Raw genomic sequence first — 24,511 nt, 5'->3', positions numbered from 1 at the left:
TGTTGAGTAGCCCTGAATTAATGTATAAAATAGCTAATGTGGTACAGAAATGGTATGCCTCCTATTATCAGTTACTTTAAACTCTAAAAGTAGAGATGCATTCTAACTATTACATATTCTTTTCAGACCATCACTGCACTTAGCCCTATGTATGGCAGTCGATTTGGATATGCCCTGTCTAATGGTACTGTAGGAGTGTATGACAAGGCATCTCGCTACTGGAGAATCAAAGTTAGTACAATCAAAAATATTCTGAAAAAAGAAATTAGAATATTATTTCTGCAATTTTCAAAGCCCAGTTCTTGTTAATTTTATTCTAGCCTATGTGTACTATGGGACTAATGTAATTATACAAAACTAATAGCATATCTGTTAACTTCTGCACTGCTGAAACTATTGCCTTTAAACTCCCCATTAGGAATACAGTCATAATGGGGGATTTTCACAGAATCATAGAATACTAGGACTGAAAGGACCTCGAGAGGTCATCAAGTCCAGTCCCCTGACCTCATGGCAGGACCCAGTACTGTCTAGACCAGTGGTCTCCAACCTTTTTACCCCGAAGATCACTTTTTAAATCTCAGAACAGGCGAAGATCTACCACCCCGCCCCTTCCTTGAAGCCCCGCCCCTTCCTTGAAGCCCCGCCCTCTCTGTTCTCCTCCTGTCCATCACTTGCTATCCCCAGCCCTTACTTACACACTCTGATAAACACTTTATTTTTAAATTATGCGATATATAAAATTAAAATCACGTGTTTATAGTTATGAAATAAATATAGTCTGTTTTTTATTCATGCTATTTAAATCTAAAATGAAACATTTATAATTATACATTTTGTGGGGACAGAGTTCTGCGGCTGGGGGCAGGGGAGAGGCAACAGGGTGCTGGGAGAGCAGAGGATAGGGTTCTGCAGCAGGGGACAGGGTGCCAGTGGGGACAGAGTTCTGTAGCTGGGGACAGGGGAATGGAGTCTGGGGAGCGGGGACAGGGTGCCAGTGGCAGCAGAGTCACCTGCATCTGCCTCCTCCCAGGATTCTCTCTCTCTCCCTCCCTCCCCCTCCCCCCCGGCGGGAAGCCAGCACATGCCTCCTCCGGACCCCCTGCAGCACAGGGAAACCCCGAGTGTGCCTGCCCCGGGGTTAACCTCCGCCTCAGGGGCAACCCTCTCCCCATTCCGTGGCGGGGCCAAACCCCCGCGGGAGCCTGCACCAGGGGCAACCCCCACCCCTCCCGTGGCAGGGCCAAACCCTCATTCCGCGACCCGGCCCCTCCCCTCCCGCAGCGCGGCTAACCCCCCCGGGCACCTGCCCTGGGGCCAAACCCCCCTCCCGCGGCGCAGTGCGGCCAATCCCCTCCTGCAGCATGGCCAACCCCCATGGGCGCCTTCCCTGGGGTCAAACCCCCCCTCCTATGGCCCGGCCCGGCCAACTCCTTCCCCTCCCGCAGTGCGGCCAAACCCCGGGGCCGACTCCCACTCCCGCGGTGCAAGGATACCCCTGCTCCCAACTCACCCCTCCGGTGCCGGCAGCGCAGGGAAGCCTCCGCACTCCTCCTCTAGGGCCAACTCCCCCTCCCTCAGCTCTCAACAGAGTTGTGGGAGGGGGAGCAGCCCGCACACTTCCGGAACCCCCGGAAGTGACGCGGGCTTCAGAGAGGACTTCCGTCCACCCCGTGGGAAGCCGGCTCTACACTAGAGGTGGGACTTCTCGGGGGTGGGGGGAAAATGGGGGGCAGGGTTGCCTGAACGCCTTGCAATTGACTGGTCGAGGCCTCGCGATCGACGGGTTGGTGACCACAGGTCTAGATCATCCCTGATAGACATTTATCTAACTTACTCTTAAATATCTCCAGAAATGGAGATTCTACAACCTCCCTAGGCAATTTATTCCAGTGTTTAACCACCCTGACAGGAACTTTTTCCTAATGTCCAACCTAAACCTCCCTTACTGCAGTTTAAGCCCATTGCTTCTTGTTCTAGCCTCAGAGGCCAGGAAGAACAATTTTTCTCCCTCCTCCTCGTGACACCCTTTTAGATACCTGAAAACTGCTATCGTGAGTTTCTTGTTCATTCAGTGGGTATATTGTCAAATATTTCAGTGATACAGTCATTTTATATGGCATTTGTGAGAGACTTGTAGCATTTCTATAACTACATCAGAGCTGCTGCCCACAGGTCGTGAGCATGTTTATATTACTGTTCTGCCCACAAATGAGGTGGGAAGTTTCACATCAGAGTTGTAGTATGATTTGTGTGTTGGTTACAGTGCCAAAGGAACGGCTCCCATAAAGGATAGGTAACAGAATGCTGCTGTTCCCAAGACTTCTCTGAACACAGGCTGGACTCTTAGGATTCCACTCACCTTGTACAACTGCACAAAAGATTGTTTCAGTACAAATCTGTTTGCCTCCTTGGGCTGCTGCTGATTGACAAAATGAGAAATGTGTTTTAACAAAAATACAGAAAACTAGATGCTAATGGAGCAGAGCTTCATAGCTGATGGGCGGCAATACCTATTAGCTCATCTAGTCTGTTTCCCAGAGATCCGCATGTTCCCTGCTCAAGTGCACTAGCGAGTGTGGTTTTAAAAGTCTGCAGTAATGGGCCTTCCCCAAGTTTTGTCTAACAGACACAGTCTAACAGATTTTACTTGCACGAAGATCCTTTCTTGGTATTCGGTTTCGGTTTAATACTGACACCGCTGAAGCAATTGTGATATTGAAAGTCATGTGAAATGATTTTCTTTGCGCTAAGGGTATTTCCCACTCACAAACAAGATTAATAAGAATGCTAAGATTGTAACTCCCATGTCAGTAAATCAGGTTTGTGTATGGTTCCCTGGTTTTATGGGAGGAATTGAACATGATCCTTCTTTTGGATGGAAACATATTGGAGGGAAAGATTGCATCCTTGCAGAACATTGACCTATATCTATAATGCCCGCGTTCAGATTTCAGAGGTACATGATTTCTAGGTAAAGGTGCCCTGGTGTTCTGTTAGGAGCACACTGTTAGGCGCTTTCTTCCCCTTTAGTAGGGGGGTGCTCTAGGCCCCACCCCCATTCCACTTTTTTCCTCCATGTCCTGCCCCAGCTGTGCCCCCATTCCACCATTTCTCCAACCTCCTGCCCCAGCCTCTTCCCCCAAGCATGCACTGTCCCCACTCCTTCTCCTCCCTCTTGGAGCTTCCTGAATGACATGAATCAGCAGTTTGCAGTGCTCTGGAAGCTCTGGAGGGAGGGGTGGGAGTTGGTCAGAGCAGCCACTGGCAGGTAAGAGGTGCAGGGAAGGGAGGCTGTGAGTGACCTTGGCTGCCAGTGAGTGCTCAGCACCCACTAATATTTCTCTATGGGTGCTGCAGCCCCAGAGCATCCACAAATTGGTGCCTATAGATATGTACTCCGTACCAATAGCTTCATGCATGTGTTCTTTTTTCTCCCCAGTCTAAAAACCATGCAATGAGCATACATGCCTTTGACCTTAACTCTGATGGCGTATGTGAATTGATCACTGGATGGTCCAATGGGAAGGTGAGTTTACATGGAGAAAAAAGGAATAGCTGTGAGTCAAGATATTGCATTTGAACAAAGCTGTTTAGTAGTATAAGGCTGAACAGACAAACTATTCGTAAGACTTGACTGTGTGCTGAAGAAATAGTAGAGTGAGCCTGGCTTCTCTTATGAATACACTGTCAAATACCGGCTGTTCCTGGCCAATGGGAGCTATGGGAAGTAGTTTCCCAGTCTGCACTGCTTCCTGCAGCTCCCATTGTTTGGGAACGGGGATCTGCAGCCAACAGGAGCTGCAATCTCCAGTACCTGCAGAGGCGCAGGTAAATATAGTGATGGCGGCCCACCAGGGGCTAACTGCCACCATTTTAATGCCCATTCCTGCTCTAGTATCTTTTCCTGGGGTTTCTGGATGTTCTTAAATAACAAATGAAGGATACATATTCGATAAGGAAGCTCTAATCTTAACTGCGGAAGGGTTTCTACCATTCCATAATAAATGCATCATACAGTTGATAATATAATTAATATATAGACTCTCTATATAAAATAATTCTGCTTCCTTTTGATACAGATGCTTAGCATTGTTGCTTGCTAGAAATGTCTGGACTAGCTACCAGGTTTCCCAGGAGCACCATTTGCCAATGTTTTCTTGTAAATCTACATTCCTTTCATACTAGCTCCTTTCATTTTTCTCAGAGAACTTGATTTAATTCACCTCAGACTAGCAACCTAGAGCTCATTGGAACCTATGGTGTGGAGCTGCTAGACCTGATATAAGATGGCTGTGTAGGAAACCTCAACACACTTATTCCTACTCATTTATAGTATCCTCACTTATTGATTTGAAAGTCTCCAGCTTCTAGAAGATTGCTGTATCCTGTGCTTTGGAAGAGCAAAGCTATTCAGACTTGAAAAATCTCCCCATGGAATGATAATTAAAGTTCATATTTATGCATAAAAGTACATATGTCATCAAAGACTAAGAATAAGGCTGGAGACTGTAATTGCTGCCTTAAGGTAACTTAGAGCTAGGTCCTGTCAGTCTGCTTCAGTGGTATATATCACCTTCACAGCACAGGCTTGCAATTCCCTTCTCTTTCTCTCTTATTCACTTTTCTGGGGGGAAGCCCCTTTGAGGAAGGTTGATTTTTACGTGAGTGTCTGGGCCTGTCGTTTCATTGCTAGTTAATTTCAGTGGTGTTTTCTTTATCTGACCAAAGGAGCTACAAATTCACCTGCAGTTCCGAAAGCATGGCAGGATTTCTCATTTGATGTCCCAGAGTGCTGCATCATTTACACAGTTTTCATCCTGTGTCTTGGGACTGTTCTGTATTCCAGGTTGATGCACGCAGTGACCGAACGGGGGAGGTCATCTTTAAGGACAACTTTGCTTCCTCAGTTGCAGGGATCGTAGAGGGGGATTACAGAATGGATGGTAACACCCAGTTAATTTGCTGTTCAGTTGATGGTGAAGGTAAGAGCCCGAAAAATCCTTTTGCCGTTTCAGTGTATTAGTTAAAGTTAAGTAGACATGTCAAGAGCATTACACATAAAGCATTAGTTACTATATCTGCTAAATGCTTTTGGAGTTTGCATGTATTTTTGCCTGTCAAATCCATCATTGTCCTTTGCAAAATCCAGGAAATAGACGTGTCAAACTTTCTGAAAACAAGATTTTTGCATACTGCCTCTTGGGTGATAAACAATCTAACCTGTTTTTCGCTATGATTACCTGTGTTCCTACAAAGTTGATTTGCTAAGAGTGAAGCAGGATTGAACTCCATACATGCAGGGATATGTCAAGCCATGCTGTTAAAGTTGAATGGTGAGGGGAAAAATAAATATGTGCGGGATCTCTTCAGCTTCTTCATGGTAGATAAAGGACGGCTGAAAGAGTTTTTTAAAATACGTTTCTGCTTGGGTTTTTTTAATGGCAATTTAGGAAATAACCTTGTGTTTCATGGTGATTGAATGGAGAACTTGTAAACTTTTATTATCCCATACAAAGGAAGTGAAACTTAGTTGAGAGGAGAGATATTTTTACTCAAACTATTTAAATTGCTCAAACTGAATATACAGATAAGCAAAGGAGGTCAAAAGAAAGGCTCATAGGTGCCTGTCTTAACTGTCTAACAGTGAGATCCACTCAGTAGTAACACAAGAGCCTGGCACAATCTATTTGGAACACAAGTCCAAATATATTAAAGAAAGTAGCATGGCATATTACGTGTGTGTTCTCCTGAGTGCTTTTACCGCATGTCATCAGGAGAATGTCTGCTTATGCTTAGGTATGGAAGCCTTTTTTTGCTGGGGAGTAAAGAACCAGGGACTAGGGCTATATTAATAAGGCAGCTCATTTTAAATAAGCCCTATAAGTTAACATCTTTGACCTTGATCCTGCTCTTTGAGGCAGGGGCTACTGTCTTTTACTGCACATATGTTGCAGCACGTTGGCATGTATTGCGCACACGCACACACGCACAGAGTACATGGCAATGTGGGACCCTTTATTCTTGTTGGAGCTTCTTGGTACTCCTATATGAGATACTAATGGATGACAATTCTGCAGTCAGTTGCATGTGTGCAGTAGGGATGTAAGTGACTAGTCGCTTCCCTCCTCTTGCAACCTGTATCCGAGAGCATCAGCTGGTGTTGGGAAGAGCCACCTTAAAAGTTGGTTCCCCCCAGCACCATCTCTGCTGGGCACAGGGAGAGCAGGGTAGCGGGGACTGGGCATAAGCTGGGAATCAGTTGATTCCCAGCTTGTGCCTGGTTCCAGATGTGCCTCTGCTTTTTAAATATATTAAGAGCCGACAGGCTAATACATTGAAAAGGCTGAAGTACAGCAGGAGAGACCTGGTGCGAGCTGGGACAGCTGATTACCAGCTCATGCAAGGTTCCCCCTACTGCACCCCTTTAAAAGGCATCCCTAGTGCGCAGAACCTTATACCCTCACATGGGCTTTATGCAAGACATTGGGACTCTGTATGGGCATAAAATCCAGCCATGTTGAGCCAGTTTCAAGATCATGGCCATTGTTCTTCTATCTTTCAGTGTTCTCTCTCTCTTCCTCCCGCCATCTAAATTGAATTGTTGACTACAAAGGAAAGAATTGGGTGTATGTCTGTCGTGGGGTAGTGTGCACTTAAACTCAGAATCACATGCAGGTTTTCAGCTTCTCCACCCCTGCTTCTTGGTGCTGCACAGTCAGGCAGAGCATTCAACAAGAGTGCTGGATTTCCCTCCATGGATTTCACTTCTCTTGCACACAGAACTAACAAAAAATGACAAGGATGCACAACTGTAGATGTACAACTGTTTCAAAGACCTCTCTTAAAGTTGCGGGCCTTTGCAGGCAGTTCTATGGTTCCTCGCTTTCACCTTGAACTATCCTGCCTCAGGCTCCCCTCCCAGTTTCTTGGGTTTAGGGACACCCTTTGGGATCTATCCACCTGGACTCAACCCTCTATTCATCTTGACTATTCTGAAACAAGTCTTAGCCTGGTACCTAGATCTCCTTAAGTGAAAAATAGGAGATCTGTTAGGAAAGCAGTGGGAGCTGGCTAGTTAGAATAGATGGAAATGGTGAGTTGCATTCATACCAAGATAATAACAAGAACACTTGACCCCTTAAAATTCCCAGGAAAAAGTCTGGTCAGATCGGAGTCATCACAGTCTTAGTAACGGAAGACTCATCTAAGCTAAATGTAAAATAAACTAAAATAATTCAGAAAGACAGAGCTACATTGTTCTGTCACTCATTCTAATCTGTGAGGGTCAGAAGTTTCCAAATGCACTAGAAGTCATAAGTATCCCTTTAAATGTCCAGTCATGTTGTCATGGTAAGTATTGTGGGCCATATTCTCAGCAGTACTCCATTGACTTCAGTGGAGCTACACCCATTTATGCCCACTGAGGAGCTGACCTAATAATATTTATAAAGTCCATCTGTTAGCAGTGATTTATGCTGCAAAAGTGGAAGACTAGAGATGGCTGCTAAAGATGTGCTTCAAGTGTTCTGTGCTTTGTTTTTGTGCAGTACGTGGCTACCTGCCAGGAAGCCAGGAGATGAAAGGAAACTTGATGGACACTAGTGCAGAACAGGATCTAATTCGGGAGCTTAGTCAAAAGAAACAAAATCTGCTGCTGGAATTACGAAACTATGAGGAAAACTCAAAGGTATTTCTCAAAACAAGATGTAGAGCCCAACTCTGGTCTCACCCTAGCATGAGTCAGGAGTAATGCTACAGAGGTCATTAGTGGTGGAATGAGAAGAGACTTGGACCAGTAGGCTGTTAGAAGAACTAGAGTGCAGTGACAATGTAAAATAGAGACATCTTATGCAACAGGGCTATTTCTTGTGTGTATTCAGTGCCAGCTCTTCTAATTGTCATACCCAAAGTTTTCCTTACTTTTTTAGTCTACTGAATGCTGTGGCTCTGCAGAACTAATGGAGAGGGAGCTGAATTCTATTCTGACTCATGTAATTGAATGATTAATTTAAGAATTGCAGAATCTTCATTGTTGGAGATGCCTGGGTGAGAAAAGGGCAGAGAGGTGATTGTGTGAGAATTTGACACACAAATGTGGTTGGGAACATGGGAGGATGTAGGGAATGAGGGCAACTTTGACAAATGTAGGCAATGAGGGCAAACTTTGACATGTAACGAAGGGCAGAGTTATGTCGAGCTTTGAGAACAGGCAGAAGGAAGAGTAAATCCATACTGCAGGTCGGGGTGGGGAACCTCAGGCCCGAGGGCCAGATGTGGCCCTCGGCTTGCCTGGATCTGGCCCCTGACACTCAGCCCCCCCCACCAGCATTGAAAAGCCCATGCTGGTGCTCTAGTCCCCCTGCTGCTCCCCTGGGGGCTGAAGTGCACAAGATCTACTAGGCTGGGCCTCCCCTTGGCTCTGGTGTGCGAGGGGAATGTGGGGAGTGTCTTTTGTCCTTGGGGGCCACAGTGAGGGTTTTTTTCCGCTTCTGACTTGTGTACGGCCCCCGACTGATTTTTTTTCTGTGCATGAGTGGCCCCCAACCCAAAAAAGGTGGTTCTTCGAGTGCTTGCTCATGTCCATTCCAGTTAGGTGTGTGCGTGCTGCATGCACGGATTCCAGAGCTTTTTTCCCCTAGCCGTACCCGTTGGGCCAGCCAGAGAGCTCCCTGGAGTGGCACAGATATACCGGTGCATATATACCCTTGCTGGTCCTCCACCCCCTCAGTTCCTTTTTACCACTGTGATGGTAGCTGGAGCACTTCTCTATTATAGTTCGTTCTTCCCTTCGTGTTTGTATAACTCGTAGTTTAGTACTTGTAAATAGTTCATTGTAAATAGTTTAGGATTGTTTCCCATTGGGGAATCCCCCCCTGCTTATCTCCCCTCCAGGGGAGGTAATGCTGGGGCCGCACGGCTTCAAACCATGTCTGAAGTGCATGAAGCCGATGCCCTGTGGTGACCCATACAACACCTGTTTGAAGTGCCTGGGAGAAGGTCACCACACGGACAGCTGAATATCTGTAGGAGCTTCAAGCCCAGAATGCAGCAGGAATATGATTCCTGCCTGAAGCACCTCTTCAGCCGGTGGCTCGGGAAGCGGCACCGAGCGTCTGCAGCGCACGAGCATCCATCAGAGAACTATTGGCAGCATCGAGGCAGCTGGCTTTGGCGAAGCCTTCGTCATTGAGGCACCAATCTCAATCCTTGGTGCACTTGAGGAAAAAGCATAGGGGAAGGTCCCCAGCAAGACGCGGCCTGAAGGTGCGCCATAAGGATGGGCACCCGGCTGAGGGCTCTTGACATAACACTCTCGAGCTGCACCGGCACCGGTTGAGCACAAAGCATACAGAGGGTCCAGTGTCTGAGCTGAAGATAGAAGAGCTCCATCAACCGTCTTTGCTGGAGGCTTTCGACGCGGAACGAGAGCTGATGGAGCTCACCTCTGCCCCAGGACTAGGGTTGATTGTGGATGAAAGTTGCCAACCTCCACTCACGGCACTGGAGTCAAGCGCACCGTTGGTGCAACCACAGCTAACCCCGAGCTCGGCGCCCGTACCATTGCTGGATCCGGTTCCGACTCCTACCATAGTGCCACACCGGTCCACGGCACCGGCGCTAACACTGGGACTGGCACTAACGTCTGCACCGACATTGCCACTGATGATGGCACCGGCACCACTTGCGGTACCCTGTTTGTCATTGGTACCAATGACCAGGGCCCGCCAAACTGCGGTGAGCCGCGCTTGCCAGCCATGCGGTTCGGCACGCTGCGCATGCGCAGACCGCGCTGCGCGGCTGTGCCGGCTTGTAATCTACTCGCCATGGGCGAGTAGATTACATTAATTGTCGAGCCCTGCCAATGACAATGGTACCACCTGTGTATACGGTACTGTTGGTCCAACTGGCACCAACCTTGCCAGCACCAGGAGCCTTATTGACCCTGGCACTGCTGACTGCAGCTTCGCTTGTCACGGCGCCAATGACGATGGGAGTGCCTTATCCTGCGGTATCGCTAGCGCACGACCATGAACCGGCACCGATGCCACCACCAGCACCGCCAGGACTAGGACCAGTGCCAACTCATAGGAGAAGCTGTCAGCAATGACAAGGCACATCATCCCGCTGCTCCCTGGTCCCGTGTATGACACTGCCCTGGTCAGCTTCAGACTACTCTTCAGAGTTGGATGCCGAGTCAGCATGCTCAAGGAGGTCTTTATACAGGTCGAGGTCTTGGTAATGCTCTTGATCATCATACCGGTTGCACCGCCACAGTCCGACTTCCCTCCAGTCCTGTCAACCACAATGGCAGCCTCGTCAACAGTGGCCTTTTCGGACTCCCTGGGCATACCACCATGCTCAGGGGCCACAACCATCTGGGCAGTTCTTGGTGGTGGCACAGTTATGGGGCACTCTGTCTGCGACCCCTCTGACCAGACCACCAGCGTCGGAGGTAGGTTGCTTGACCTACACAGAGGTGGCCAGACCAATGGAATGCCAACAAGGGGCTCCACAGGCACCCCCACCGATAACCACTGAGCATCAGCAGGTCCTTCCCCCTCATCGTCTTCACCAGATGAAGCACTAGCCAACCAAGCCCCTGTGATGCAAGCTGTAGATGCCAGGGCACATCAAGACTTGCTTTGCCAGCTGGCAACTAACCTTGGGGTGCAGGCGGAGGAGATGACTGAGGACCTGGACCCCGTGGTAGACACCCTAACAGCGGACACTCCAGCCAAGGTGGCACTGAATAAGACTGTGTCCAAGTTGGCTAAGACTCTGTGGCACATCCTGGCCTCAATCCCTCCCACCCAAAAAGGAGTGGAGAGGCGTTTCTTTGTCCCGCAGATGGGCCATGAACACCTCTACTCCCATCCAACCCAAGGTTCACTTGTGGTCCAAGCAGCAGGTCAGAAGGAGAGGCAAGGCCCCCCAGGTCCCACGCCTAAGAGCAAGGAACTGAAAAAATTGGATTTGCTGGGCAGGAAAGCCTACACAATGTGGTGGGGGAGGCTCCAACTCCTCATTGCAAACTAACAGGTTGTGCTAAGCAGATACGCATATAACACGCTCTTGGCAATGGATAAATTTAGGGATCGCCTCCCCCAGGAAAGACAAGAATTTGGGGCCTTGCTAGAAGAGGGTAGAGTGTTATCCCGCATGTCGCTTCCGGCTGCACTGGATGTCGCTGATTCCGTAGCTCACCTGATGGCCATGGAGGTGGTCATGAGGCGCAGTGCTTGGCTTCAGGTATTGGGGATACCTCCTGATACTTTGTAGGACCTACCCTTTGAGGGCATGGGGCTATTTTTAGAGCAAACCAACTCACGGTTGCAGAGTTTGAAAGATTCTAGGGCCACTCACAAATTTCTGGGGATTCATGCCCTGGCCCCCCAATGTAGGCCTCTATCCCCTAGAACTGCCTAGAGGCCCTTCCAACAGCCCTTCAGACCAGACCGAGGTAGAAGGAGAGGATGCAACTTCATTGGCTACACTAACAGAAATAGGTGTGGGAGGTCTAGGTAGGATCCAGAAAGAGGATTGACTCAACCCTCAAACCAGCAACTGAAGGCATCGTTTTGAAAACACACTTGAGGACTGCATCTCAGCCTCCACTATAACCCCACCCTTTGGGTCCTGGCTTTCCCATTTCCTCTTGGCCTGGTCCAAAATTACTTTGAATCGTTGGGTACTTGGCCTGGTTGAAAAGGGATATGCCATCCCCTTCCTGTCCCATCCGCCCACTCACCCTCTCTCCTCATTCCTCTTCATGGACCCCCTCACAAGATCCTGCTCAAAAGCAGTAGGTATCGGCTCTTCTGGCTTTGGGGGCCGTAGAGCCTGTTTCAACAGGTTTCGAAGGGAAGGGGTTTTACTCCCAATATTGTCTGATCCCCCAGTCCAAGGGAGGTCTGTGTCCCATTCTGGACCTAAGGAATCTAAACTCCTTCGTGAGGAATGTAAGATTCAGAATGGTGACCCTTGCCTCCATCATTCCATCCCTGGAAAAAGGAGACTGGTACACTGCCCTCGACTTGAAGGATGTTTATTTCCATAGTTCGATCATCCCGGCCCACAGGAAATTTCCCAGATTCCTTGTGGGCAAACGCTACTTTCAGCTCACGGTCCTACCATTCGGCCTCTGTATGGCTCTGAGGGTATTTACCAAATGTGTGGTGGTTGTGGCCACATTCCTGAAGTGGCACAGGATCCAAGTGTTCCCTTACCTCAATGACTGGTTGATCAGGGGATCATCCAGAAGTCAAGTTATGGCACACACAGAATTTATCAGGGACCTATTCTGCAAGCTGGGTCTTCTCATAAATGAGGAGAAATCCTCACTCAACCCCACGCAAACGTTGGACTTCATTGGAGCACACCTGGACTCCACAGTTGCAAGGGCATCCCTCCCCAGAGCCAGGTTCATGACCATCAGAGTGGTAATAGAGGGCCTCACAGCTGTGCTTCTCACAATGGCCCACATGTGCATGAGACTCTTAGGTCACGAGGCAGCATGTACCTTTGTAGTACAGCATGTGAGGCTGCACTTACGGCACCTCCAAGTGTGGCTAGCCTTGGTTCACAACCGAGCCCATGCACCACTGGACGAGCTCCTCACGATACCGGAGGACGTCCTCCAGTCTCTGGATTGGTGTCTCCAGGAACAGGTGGTGTGCCACGGAGTCCTGTTTGCCAGACAAACCCCATCAGCACAACTGGTGATGGATGCATCAGATGTCAGATGGGGAGCCTATCTCTTGAACCTCAGGACCCAAGGTATGCAGTGCCCTGGCGAACGCAGGTTACACATAAGTGTCGAAGAACTCAGAGGTTCAAAACTGTTATTTATGCTTAAATTCGACACTTAACACCTGAGTCTGAATAAAGAATCTAATTATCTTACCCATTACAAAGATAGCTACCCCAATTATCACCTCTAATATCATTAGCTCACAGACATTTACCTTTTTCCCCCTCCCCCCATCCCCCTTCTGTTCTGAAATTTGATTTGTCCTTTTCATATTTGTTCATTTTTTAAAATTTTATCCTTTGGTATATATGGTTGTGACAGTTTTCTTCCACTATTTGATTTGAGGAAGTGGGTCTAGCCCACGAAAGCTCATCACCTAATAAACCACCTTGTTAGTCTTTAAAGAGCTACATAATCCTGTACTTTGTTTCAGCTACACCAGACTAACATGGCTACATTTCTATCAACTTACCTTGTAACTGTTGTTCTTCGAGATGTGTTGCTCATGTCCATTCCACATCCAACCCACCTCCGTGCATCGTAAGTATCCGGCAAGAGGGAACTGAGGGGGTGAAGGGTCAGCAGGGGTATATGTGCACCGATATAGCAGGGCCACTGCAGGGTTGCTCCCTAGCTGGCCCGACGGGTAGTGCTAAGGGGAAAAAAGCTCCGGAATCCATGCACGCGGTGCGCACACACCTAACTGGAATGGACATGAGCAACACATCTCAAAAAACAACAGTTACAAGGTAAGACCCACCCCTGCTGTAGGTCTAATGGTTAAGGCCTGGATTCAGCAGTATATATTAGTATGTGCTGATGTCCCATTGGACTTCTATATGTGCTTAAAGTTTAGGGTTGTCCCAAGTAACCCCTCTTACGTTTTTCTAAATCTGGGTCTATAAAGTGAATCTCGGTTGGCTACAAGGCACTGTATAAGTCAGATTCAGCCAGGATTGTTTGAGGAGAACTCTAATCGAAACATTCTTCACGGCTGTTTAAGATGTATGAAGGCTACTGTAATAGATCCCGTCCAGGTGGAGGGCTCTTGGTGGAGAACTATTTTAATGAAAACTCTGCTTTTGTCCTGCTGAGCTAGATGTGTGTGTTTTGCAGCAGGTTGAATTGAGTGCTCAGGTGAAGGAAGCTGATGGGCAGAGGGGAGTGATTCCAGCTAACACCCAACTCCAGACAGCCCTGTCAGTGAACCTGGGCTCTGACAGCCAGCCTGCCCATGTGGAGTTGTGTATTTCTACATCTAATGGTGAGAAATAATATGCAGCTGCTGATAGTGGTTTTTGTAATCTCACATGTTTTGGTACCTTTAGCCAGTAGTTTCCCTGTCCCCTAGACTGTCTGTTGTTCTCAGTTTCCTCAGTCTGGGTGTCTTCTTTTCACAGAGTTTTGAATCCATCAATCTGAATAGGTTCTTCTGTGACCCTCATCACCATAGTCTCTGAAAGTCATTAGATCCTTAAGGCTTGTTCCTTCTTCCATGCAATTGTTATGTGAGGTGAAGTAAATCATGTAGATGGGATCATGAGTTTTTGTGGGCACAGCCCACTTCTTCATATGACCCGAATTTTGAGTTTAGGATGTGCAGACCCAAAATAAATAGCAGGGGGTGGGGGCGGGGGGTGGATGGGAGACAGATAGCTAGAGGGAATCGGTAAGTATTTGAAGATTGTCTCCCACCCCTCTCCTTTTTTTTCTTCCCTCCCTCCCCTTCTCTGCTATTTATTTTGGGTCTGCACATACTAAACTCAGTACTCTGGTCATCTGAAGAAGTGGGCTGTGCCCATGAAAGCTCATGATACCATCTACATGTTTTGTTAGTCTATAAAGTGCTACCAGACCATTTGTTGTTTTTTTCTACATAGACTAACTCGGCTACCCCCTGAAGCAAGTCACTCAGTGCTCTGTATAACCTTCCTCATGTCACCAGTAGGTGTGGCTAAAGAATGGTGCAGTGTGTGTGAACCTGAGGCTGAGCGTGCAGCTACTGAATCGGGGCCTCAGCACTGACTAAATGTCTGTAATCCAGCCTCTCCTAACCTGCTGTCCAGAACGCCCTCCCCCACTTCTGAAAGTGGTGCAGTTATTGCCAGTGGAGAAGTATTAATTAATAACCCATGTTTCCCCTTCCCTAAGACACAGTCATCCGAGCCGTGCTGATCTTTGCTGAAGGGATATTTGAAGGTGAGAGCCATGTGGTTCATCCGAGTCTCCAAAACCTCTCGGGGCGCATTCAGGTGCCGCTCACCCCTTCCAAAGATGTCCCAGTCGATTTGCACATCAAAGCTTTTGTGGGTTACAGAAACAGGTAAGGTTTGTGGTATAGTACAGCCTCAAGCCCCATTTCCAGCACCAGCAGCGTTCCGTGTGAAACATAGCAGTGACATAGCCTCAGTAGCTTTCTATGCCTGTACTTTGTAGAAGGTCTGTGACAAGAACGGTTGTTAATTCCATTGGACCTAGGTCCTTTGCATTCTGACTCTGATTTAAAGGGGAACTGAAATGCTTTTTAAAAAATGCAAATAAGGAGCCTGATTTTCAGAGGTGCTGAATGAACACCTGCAGCTTCCATTGACGTCCGTTGAAGCTGTGGATGCTCTGCATGTTTGAAAATAGAAGTGCTATGTCCTTCAGTCTGTAAGGATTGTGCTTTTGTTCCCTTGATAGTCCACAGCAGGTTTGCCATTGTCAACTGTGGGACCAGGCTTGGGTGCTAGTGGAATATGGGAAATATTAGCAAATTAGGAAAACGTGGTCTAGATGAAAGTATTATAAAGTGGATACCCAAAGACCATTCTCAAAGATTAGTTATCATGGTTCACTATCCAGTTGGGAAGGTGCATCTTGGGATAGTCAATTACTTTTTGTCTATGTCCAAATTTCTTGGTCAAGGATACAGTCAAGGTCCAGACTCGAAGGGAAACAAATATTAACAGTGGTGTGTGTGTGTGGGGGGGGGGGGGTCCAACTGCTCCTGCGGTCCTGTGCCAGGGACCCTGGTAATCCCCACGGCTGCGTCCCTTAGTGGGTGGGGGTGCAATGAGTGGGAGAAGGTGGGTAGAGGAGGGGTTTGGGAGTCCAGGATAGGCACAGCCTCCTTGCCCCCTGCTGCTGGGTCTCCCAGGCCCAATTGCAAATATGTTCTGGCCCGTAGGTGGCCCTTGGTCCGTGAGTTTGAGACCCCTTGCATAAGGCATAGTTGGAGTCTTAATTGTTCTTTGGAGACATTTTATTTAAATTTTATGTTTTCTTTGTATTGTCCTAGTGAATGTTATATTTATTGCAGGGATTGTGGTGAATCATCCTAAATTTGTTAACATAAGAGTACAATAGATGAATCACTGGTCTGTTTGTAAATTTTTCTGTCTCTTTTTCCTTTGAATTCCTTCCAGCACACAGTTTCATGTATATGAACTGACAAGACAGCTCCCCCGGTTTTCAATGTATGCCTTGAGCAGTCCTGACTCTGCCCCAGAACCTCTAAGTTTTGTTAACTTAACAATCAGTGAGAGGGTGCAAAGGGTGAGTTTATGCTCTGCATCTTATTTTCTAGTTCTGAGCATAGTTGCTGCTTTTGTGTAAGGTGGAGAGTGCACAATTAACTTGAGAATTTCCAAAGCAAAGGGAAATAATGTAATATACTCCACTACTATCAATAAGAGTCTGAGTTTAATAGGAACAGCTTACAGCTTGAGTTCATGTTTCTTTTTAAAATGCTGGCATAGTTGAAATATTCCCAGAGTTTCTATACATCTGCAGGTATTAGCTACGTAAGATCAGAAGTTCTGGTACTTCTCTTAGTCTATAAGGTGCCACAGCTCCTTGTCGCTTTTGCAGATGCAGACTAACATGGCTACCCCTCTGGTACTTATTTGTTCCTTCAGTGTACTTTATCTAGTAGAACTTGCCTAGCTCACACTGATAGATGGGCCCCATGGTGAATGAATACATTTTGTAAATTAGGAAATGGAGAAAGGAAAAGTGCAATAAAATACCAAGGTAATTCATCTTACTTCCTGGGTTCAATTCAGTTCAAATTCATAATGGATCAGTAGTTCTGTGGCACGATAGAGAATAACCAAAATATATAGAATAATGAGCTTTTGTGGGCAAAACCCACTTCCTCAGATTAATTTGAGTGGATATAACAGAAACCAAGAGAGAGATTTAACAGCAGAAAAAGTACCTGTCAATTGTAGGGCCTGTGTTAATGAGGCAAATTAAGTGGGCTGGATATGTCTGCACGAAAGCTCATGGTTCTGTATAGTTTGGTTAGTTTCTAATGTGCTACAGGACCATTTGTTGTGTTTAAAGTCACAGACTAACACGGCTACCCTTCTGATCAGTAAATGTTCTGTGTATCTTGGAAATTTTCTGGAATAGCAACTCACTATAGTCTGGGCTGAGACTTGGCCAGTTTTGGGGAGTGGCTTAGGGAGGCTCAGCTGTGCATACATAACGTTTGTTGCATGGAAATTGCCAGAACAAAAGTATTTCTCACTGGGGTGACTGATGGCAGATTGATCAGATATAAAAATACTCTTCTCCAAGGAAAATGTTTTGGCCTTTCCCCTCTGAGTACCATCTATCTTGGATACTTCTGTGGCTTCTGTTACTATAGCATGTGAGCATCTCACAAGCTGTAATGTACTTATTCTCATCTCACTCCAGTGAGGTAGGACAGTGTTGTTGTTCCCATTTTTCAGATGGGGACCTGGTGTCACAGAGAGGCTAAGTGGTTTGTCCAAGATCACACAGGAAGTATGTGACAGAGTGGGAATTTGAACCCTGGACATCCAACTCCTAGCTGCTGTTTTAACCACTTAACAATCCTTCCTCTGTCAATTTCTTCTTATATTATTTGTACTAGTGTAGTGCCTGAGTACCCTGGTCATGGACTCAATGTGCTAGGTGATGTAAAGACTCAGAACAAAAGGATGGTCTCTGCCCGAGAGGGCTTACATGACTTTTTTACTTGATTCTCTTATTCATAATATTCTACAAAACCGTGCTTTGAACAGTCCCCCCTTACAGCATCACAAATTTTCCCCATATCACCAAGCGGGAGAGCAAAAATAATCATGAGACATTCTGTTGTGTCCAGTAGGGGAGCTATGATCACAATAAGCTTCCAGTTGGGTTCCGTTTTCTAATAACACTTGATTTCACTGTGCAGAGCAGGATTGTGCACATGTTCACAATATGCACTGACCAGGGTGTTCTGCAGCTCTTGTCTAAGGTATTTCCAAATGCCCACTAGAGCAAATATATTCCAGACAGTTTCTCCATGTCAAGGGTAATGATAAAAGTTTATTTTTCTAGGTTGTTATGTGGTTGAACCAGAGCTTTTTGTTACCAGAGGATGCAGAACTCCAAAGTGCACCTTTTCAAGTCTGTTTCACTTCCCTGCGTGATGCAGGACAGCTGTGCATAAAAATCAAACCCAGTGGGGAGGTAATTTTTACTCTTATTCTGCTATGTTTAGTTCTAATCTTATTAAAGAGCAGAGAAAACTGGGAGGAAATGCCCAAGTGGGAAACTGGACAGGGAGCCAGTGTACAAAGCAGAGGTGGGACCAAGCCATTAACATGTCCTGGTCACTAGCTTTTTGCTATTTCTGTCCAGCTAAGTATTGTAATATTCAGTCCGACCAGGGGTGCAGGGAACTGGTCTAGATAACCTCTTGAGATCCCTTCTAGTCCTAGGATTCTCTGATTATCATGGCATCAAAGTGTCTCATTGTTTTATGTGACTTGACAGGCAGATGAAATGTTCGTGTTTTAGGTAGGATATTGTCTGCAATGGCATATTTAATTCTTCTTCAGTGGTAGTTTGTGCCCATTTTTCTATCTGGGAGTCAAATTCCAAGCCCAGCCATTGATATGGACAATATAGCATGGTGATCCTTCAGTGTTTTGATGCAGTCTTTTATAAGGAGAATGTCACCTCAATGTGGAGAGGCAGCATAGTGCCTCTGCACTGTTTTAAGAGCTTAGGTGGGATGTAACTAATGCCTGATCCTTGTGCTGGCCCTCTGCATAGTGATTTATTTCTTCTTTTGGTCCTGAGTCTGAGTCTCCTGAAGTCAGTGAAAAGATTCCCATTGACTTCAGCCCTCACCCACTGTGCTTAACTCTAGCCAAGTGCATTATCAGGCCTTCCTGTGAAAATCTTGCATTTTGATAGTATTAACTACTTTGAGCATTAGGTTGAATATGCTGCAAATTGGGTCCTATTTCATGGCCATGGAAAGAGAATTTTGAAGTGGGAGGAAACTTGAAATGTATCATTTTCATACCTGTTAGATTTCCATCAGCACAGACGACATAGATCTAGCCGGTGACATTATCCAGTCAATGGCCTCCTTCTTGGCGATTGAAGACTTGCAGGTGGAAGCGGATTTTCCTGCGTACTTTGAGGAGTTGCGGAAAGTGCTAGTTAAGGTGAGTGGGCACCAAGCGTGTCTAAATGGCAGTTGATTTGGTGGTGGTTGGTGGCTTCAAGATCTTGTGACTTTTCTTTCTCTCTATATCTAAACTTTCTGTGGCTTTCTGCCATTTAAACCTGCAGCCATGACTAGCAGTGTGCTCTGAATTAAGGAGAGAGTGACAGCCTCTCTTTTCCTAAAGTCTTTGTTATCCAAGACCCCTCCTGGCTGTTGATGATTAGGACAATTCTCCCATATTGTTACTCTAGCCAGGAGAGTCAGAGCCCTTAACGGTTTGGATGGTTTGATGGTGGGTGGTTTGGATCGTGCCTGAGTGAACCTGGGAGGTCAATAGGTCCTGAAAGCCTGACCTAGCCTTTCTCTTCCAGGCGTAGGGATAGGAAGCTGTTCCCTATTAAATAAGTGCAGTCTCCATCTTGCAAACCGAAACAGTCTCAGCTGCGCATAGACTTTACAAAGTGCCTGGTTGCCTTTTTTTTCTTGATAGGTGGATGAATATCATACAGTCCATCAGAAACTCACTGCCGATATGGCAGACCACTCTAACCTTATCCGTAGTATGTTGGTTCGAGCCGAAGATTCGCGCCTCATGGGAGACATGTGAGCAGCCATTGCATTTCTCTCTCATTCTCTGTGTCTGGTGGCCAGTCATTGCTTTATGGTAGAGAAGAGCACCTGTAGATAGAAACAGTTGCATGGATCTAGGCTTTGTTCAGTCTAGGTGTGTATTATTGACACATGAGCCTATTCTTGACCTGTTCTTTAGTTGAGAACCAGCAGGTGGATGTCTCAGGTAGAATGTGGTGAAGACTCAATGTGAATCAACTCTGAACAGTGCCGACTACTGGGGGTGGATACAAGGGGAGCACTGGCCACGTGACCGGCCTTCATGTGACTCCTCCCTGCACCACACTTAGCCCCGGGGAGGGTCATCCCTAGAGTGGTGCAGGGCCTGGGACAATACCCCCAGGCTTTGTGACTTTTCACGCCACCCCCACTCCGCCAAGCCCCTGCCCCTGCTCCCCCCCGGTATGCCACTGCCTTGTCCCCATTCCACCTCTTACCCAAGCTCCTATCTCTGCTCTGCCCCTGCCTCCATTCCACTCCTTCCCCCAAGCGACACGCCACTAGCAGCAGACCTGGCACCGGCTGCAGGGGTCAGCGCCCTTCCCCCCACTTACTGGTGGTGGTGCAAAGCAGAGACACCCAACTAGTCGGCCGGGGCAGGGTCACTGCGCTTTCTGCTGGTATTGGTGAGTGTGGGGGCAGGCCCAACCCTCTACTATTGCTGCAAGGTCCCCCACTAGTCCTCTAGGCGCCCCCCCCAGCCCTGTAGGATCCCCCAAAGTGGCCCAGGGTTGTTGCCTGGCCCCAATCCAGCTGCTGGCCCCTTGCCCCTTCCCCCATGTCATGGGGGGCACGTGACTCTTTGTGACCCTCCTCCCATGCATCACCCCTGGCTATGAAGTAGTGCTGTTAGTTCTCTGCTAGGCCAAAGGAAGTCTGTTGTGTCAAGAGGAAGGGCACATAGCTGGGCAGGGCAGGACTCTGAGCGGGGGTGGGAAGGACTCTGAGTAACAAGTTGAGTTAGGGTTTGGTCTTATTTGTGTTTCAGGGCATTAGTCTCTTGCTTTGAACAGCTCTGTCTCCCTGAAGCTAAGGGCTAATGTCCATATCATGACTGTTTATTGCAAGAAGTCCAGGGATCTAATGCAGTTAATGATCAGCAAGACTGTCTTCTGGGGAAACTAACTCCTTTTCTCAGAGCTCCCAATCCTTAATCCAGTATTGAGAAGCAAAATGCTTTTTGTGGGAGGCATGTGCAAAAGAGTGAGAGAATAGAATAAATATATTGAGTAACTTAAATTTTTCTGGCGCTTCGGGGGGTAGCCAAGTTAGTCTTTAAATGGAGAAACTTAAAAAACAACGAATAGTCCAGCAGCACCTTAAACACTAACAAAACATGTAGATGGGATCATGAACTTTTGTGGGCACAACCCGCTTCTTCAGATGAATGGTGTTATTAAAGGTCCAGTTCCAAAATAAATAGGGAATGGGAGGGAGAGAAGGAAAGGAAAAGGAGGAAAATAGAGTATTCATGTTACATGAAGCTGATAGAAAAGGTGCAAATTCTTCTTAAGTACCCACTGTTTGGTTTTTTAAGTCATTAGGATGTTGAAGGTAGTGTGCTAGCCAGGTAATGTCTTTATTCATACCTTTGTGATGGGTCCCAAACCTGTAAATGAAGTTAAGTTCCAAGGCTTCCCTGTGTATTTGGCTTGTGGAATTGGCCTGAAACAACAGGGTGACTTTGAGATCCATTGATGAGTGCTCGGGCATGTTAAAGTGTTCTCCAACAGGTTTCTGTGTGTTGCCTTTTCGGATATCTGCTTTGTGTCCGTTAATTCTTTCCCATAGAGACTGTCCAGTTTGGCCAATATACTTGGCAGAAGGGCATTGCTGGCATTTGATGGCATAGATCACATGAATTGATGTGCAGTTATATGAGCTCCTGATGTTGTGGCTGATGTGGTTGGGTCCAGTGATGAAATCGCTTGTGTAGATGCGTGGACAGAGTTGGCATTGGGACTGATTGCAGGGGTGGGTTTCTGGATGAGTATGGTGGAGGTGTGCTGTATGGTTACTAGAAAGAATTTGTTTGAGGTTTAGGGGGTTATCTGTAAGTGAGGACTGGTCTGTCCCTCAAGGCCTGTGAGAGTGAGGGGTCATTTTCCAGGATAGGTTGTAGATTCTTGATAATATGTTGGAGGGGTTTAAGTTGTGGGCTTTTAGCTGATGACAAGTGGTGTTCTGTTGTTTTCTCTTCTTGGCCTGTCTTGGAGTATCAGAGGGGTAGTCGTGTTAGGCTGAATCTGCAAAAGCGATGAGGAGTCCTGTGGCACCTTATAGACTAACAAATTTATTGGAGCACAAGCTTTCGTGGGCAAAGACTCACTTCGTCAGATGCATGTAGTGGAAATTCCAGAGGCAGGTATAAATATATAGGCATAAGAAATTAGTACCAATCAAGAATAAGGCTAGAGAAAATTAGGTAAATTCAGTCAGGAAGCATAAGGCCCATTTCTAGCAGCTGAAGTGGAGGTGTGAACACCAAGAGAGGAGAAACTGCTTTTGTTCTTGGCTAGCCATTCACAGTCTTTGTTTAATCCTAACCTGATGGTGTCAAAATTGCAGATAAACTGTAGCTCAGCAGTTTCTCTGTGAAGTCTGTTCTTGAAGTTCTTTTGTTGCAGGATGGCTACCTTTAAATCTGCTACTGTGTGTCCAGGGAGATTGAAGTGTTCCCCTACAGGTTTCGGTATATTACCATTCCTGATATCTGATTTGTGTCCATTTATTCTTTAATGTAGGGACTGTCCAGTTTGGCCGAGGGACATTGCTGGCACATGATGGCGTATATTACATTGGTAGATGTGCAGGTGAATGAACACGTGATGGTGTGGCTGATCTGGTTAGGTCCTGTGATGGTGTTGCTAGTGTAGATATGTGGGTAGAGTTGGCACTGAGGTTTGTTGCATGGATTGGTTCCTGAGTTAGTTACTGTGGTGCGGTGTATAGTTGTTGGTGAGAATTTGCTTCAGGTTGGCGGGCTGTCTGTGGATGAGGACTGGCCTACTTCCCAAGGTCTGTCAGAGTGAGGGATCATTGTCCAGGATGGGTTGTAGATCACTGATGATGTATTGGAGAGATTTTAGCTGAGGACTGTAGGTGATGACCAGTGGTATTATGTTGGTTTCTTTGTTGGGCTTGTCTTGTAGTTGAAGGCTTCTGGGTACATATCTGGCTCTGTTAATCTGTTTTTTCACTTCTTTGCGCGGGTACTGTAGTTTCAAGAATGCATGGTGAAGCTCTTGTAGGTGTTTGTCTCTGTCTGAGGGGTTGGAGCAAATGCAGCTGTACCTTAGTGCTTGGCTGTAGACAATGGATCGTGTGGTGTGTCCAGGATGGAAGCTGGAGGCATGAAGGTAGGCATAGCAGTCAGTAGGTTTTCAGTATATGATGGTGTTTGTGACCATCACTTATTTGCACCGTAGTGTTCAGGAAGTGGATCTCTTGTGTAGACTGGTCCAGGCTGAGGTTGATGGTGGAGTGGAAATTGTCCTGGAGTAGTTCATGTCTGGGTACTCTTCTGGCTCTGTCGCACTGTTTTTTCACTTCTCCGGGTGGGTATTTCAGTTTTAAGAATGCTCTATATAGATCCTGTAGGAGTTTGTGTCTGTCTGTGGGATTGGAGCAAATCCGGTTGTATCTTAGGGCCTGGCTGTAAACAATAGATTGAGAAATGTGTCTTGGATGGAAGCTGGAGGCATGAAGGTAAGTGTAGCAGTCAGTAGTTTTCCAGTATAAGGTGGTGGAAATGTGTCCCTTATGTAATTGTACTCTAGTGTCAAGGAAGTAGATCTCTCATGTGGACTGATCCAGGCTGAGGTTGATGGTGGGATGGAAATTGTTGAAATCCTTGTGAAATTCTTCGAGGATCTCTTTCCCGTGGGTCCATATGATGAAAATGTCGTCAATGTAGAGTAAGGTACCAGAGGGCGAGAGCTGAGGAAATTTTGTTTAAAGTCAGCCATAAAGACGTTGGCATATTTGCATCTTCTCTCTCAGCATCATGTAACATGAAAACTCTAATTGACTATTTCCCCCCTTTTTCCCTTCCTTCTCCTCCCCGTCCCCTTTCTATTTTGGAACTGGATCTTTAATAACTCCATTCACCTGAAGAAGCGGGTTATGCCCACAAAAGCTCATGATACCATCATGTTTTGTTATTCTTTAAGATGCTGCTAGACTATTTGTTGTTTTTCAAGTTTTTAAAATATTGTTGCTTTTTTATATTGACAAAATATGATTTGTCCCCTGGTTTTCTTGTCTCTTGAGTTTCTCTTGTCCCTATTGCTCATTTTCACAGGAGAAATATGAAGAAACGGTACATGGAACTCTACGATCTTAACAGAGATTTACTTAATGAATATAAAATTCGTTGCACTAATCACACCGAGCTGTTAAATAATCTTAAAGCTGTAAATCAAGCTATCCAGAGAGCGGGGCGGCTGCGTGGTAAGTCCAGGGCAGGGTTCTACTTTGGGGGTTCCATTTTTGGCCCAAAAGGGATTGGTGGAGAACTGCACATCTAAGAGCAAATGCAGGATTATTTGCTTGTCTTGAAGGCCAGATAAATTTTGTTGTCTGGTCCAGGATTTATTAGTGGGACTCTCACTTCAGTTTTCAGCTACAAAGGAATATGAAACCTCTCATAGTTTAAACTGCAGTGT

The 24,511-nt window shown here is 46.6% G+C and overlaps 1 protein-coding gene across 4 annotated transcripts in view; it reads left to right on the top strand.

The window, feature by feature from the left end:
• Positions 1–24,511, top strand: part of BBS2 (Bardet-Biedl syndrome 2) — a 43,056-nt gene that overhangs the window by 15,994 nt on the left and 2,551 nt on the right. For 3 of the 4 annotated variants that reach the window (XM_075940395.2, XM_075940394.2, XM_075940397.2), the window contains 11 exons: positions 127–231; positions 3,443–3,529; positions 4,850–4,985; positions 7,551–7,690; positions 13,871–14,018; positions 14,906–15,077; positions 16,162–16,291; positions 18,092–18,223; positions 19,075–19,212; positions 19,705–19,817; positions 24,148–24,296. In XM_075940395.2, coding sequence (XP_075796510.1) covers positions 127–231; positions 3,443–3,529; positions 4,850–4,985; positions 7,551–7,690; positions 13,871–14,018; positions 14,906–15,077; positions 16,162–16,291; positions 18,092–18,223; positions 19,075–19,212; positions 19,705–19,817; positions 24,148–24,296 — 1,450 coding nt within the window. The remainder of the gene's footprint in view (positions 1–126; positions 232–3,442; positions 3,530–4,849; positions 4,986–7,550; positions 7,691–13,870; positions 14,019–14,905; positions 15,078–16,161; positions 16,292–18,091; positions 18,224–19,074; positions 19,213–19,704; positions 19,818–24,147; positions 24,297–24,511) is intronic. The other variant, XM_075940396.2, reaches the window with a different exon arrangement.

This window comes from Pelodiscus sinensis, chromosome 12, assembly GCF_052426305.1.
Source record: "Pelodiscus sinensis isolate ZL-2025 chromosome 12, ASM5242630v1, whole genome shotgun sequence".
In the NCBI taxonomy this organism is placed as follows: Eukaryota; Metazoa; Chordata; order Testudines; family Trionychidae; genus Pelodiscus; species Pelodiscus sinensis.
The sequence above is the reverse complement of the archived record's forward strand: the minus strand, read 5'-3'. Positions and strand labels throughout refer to the sequence as shown.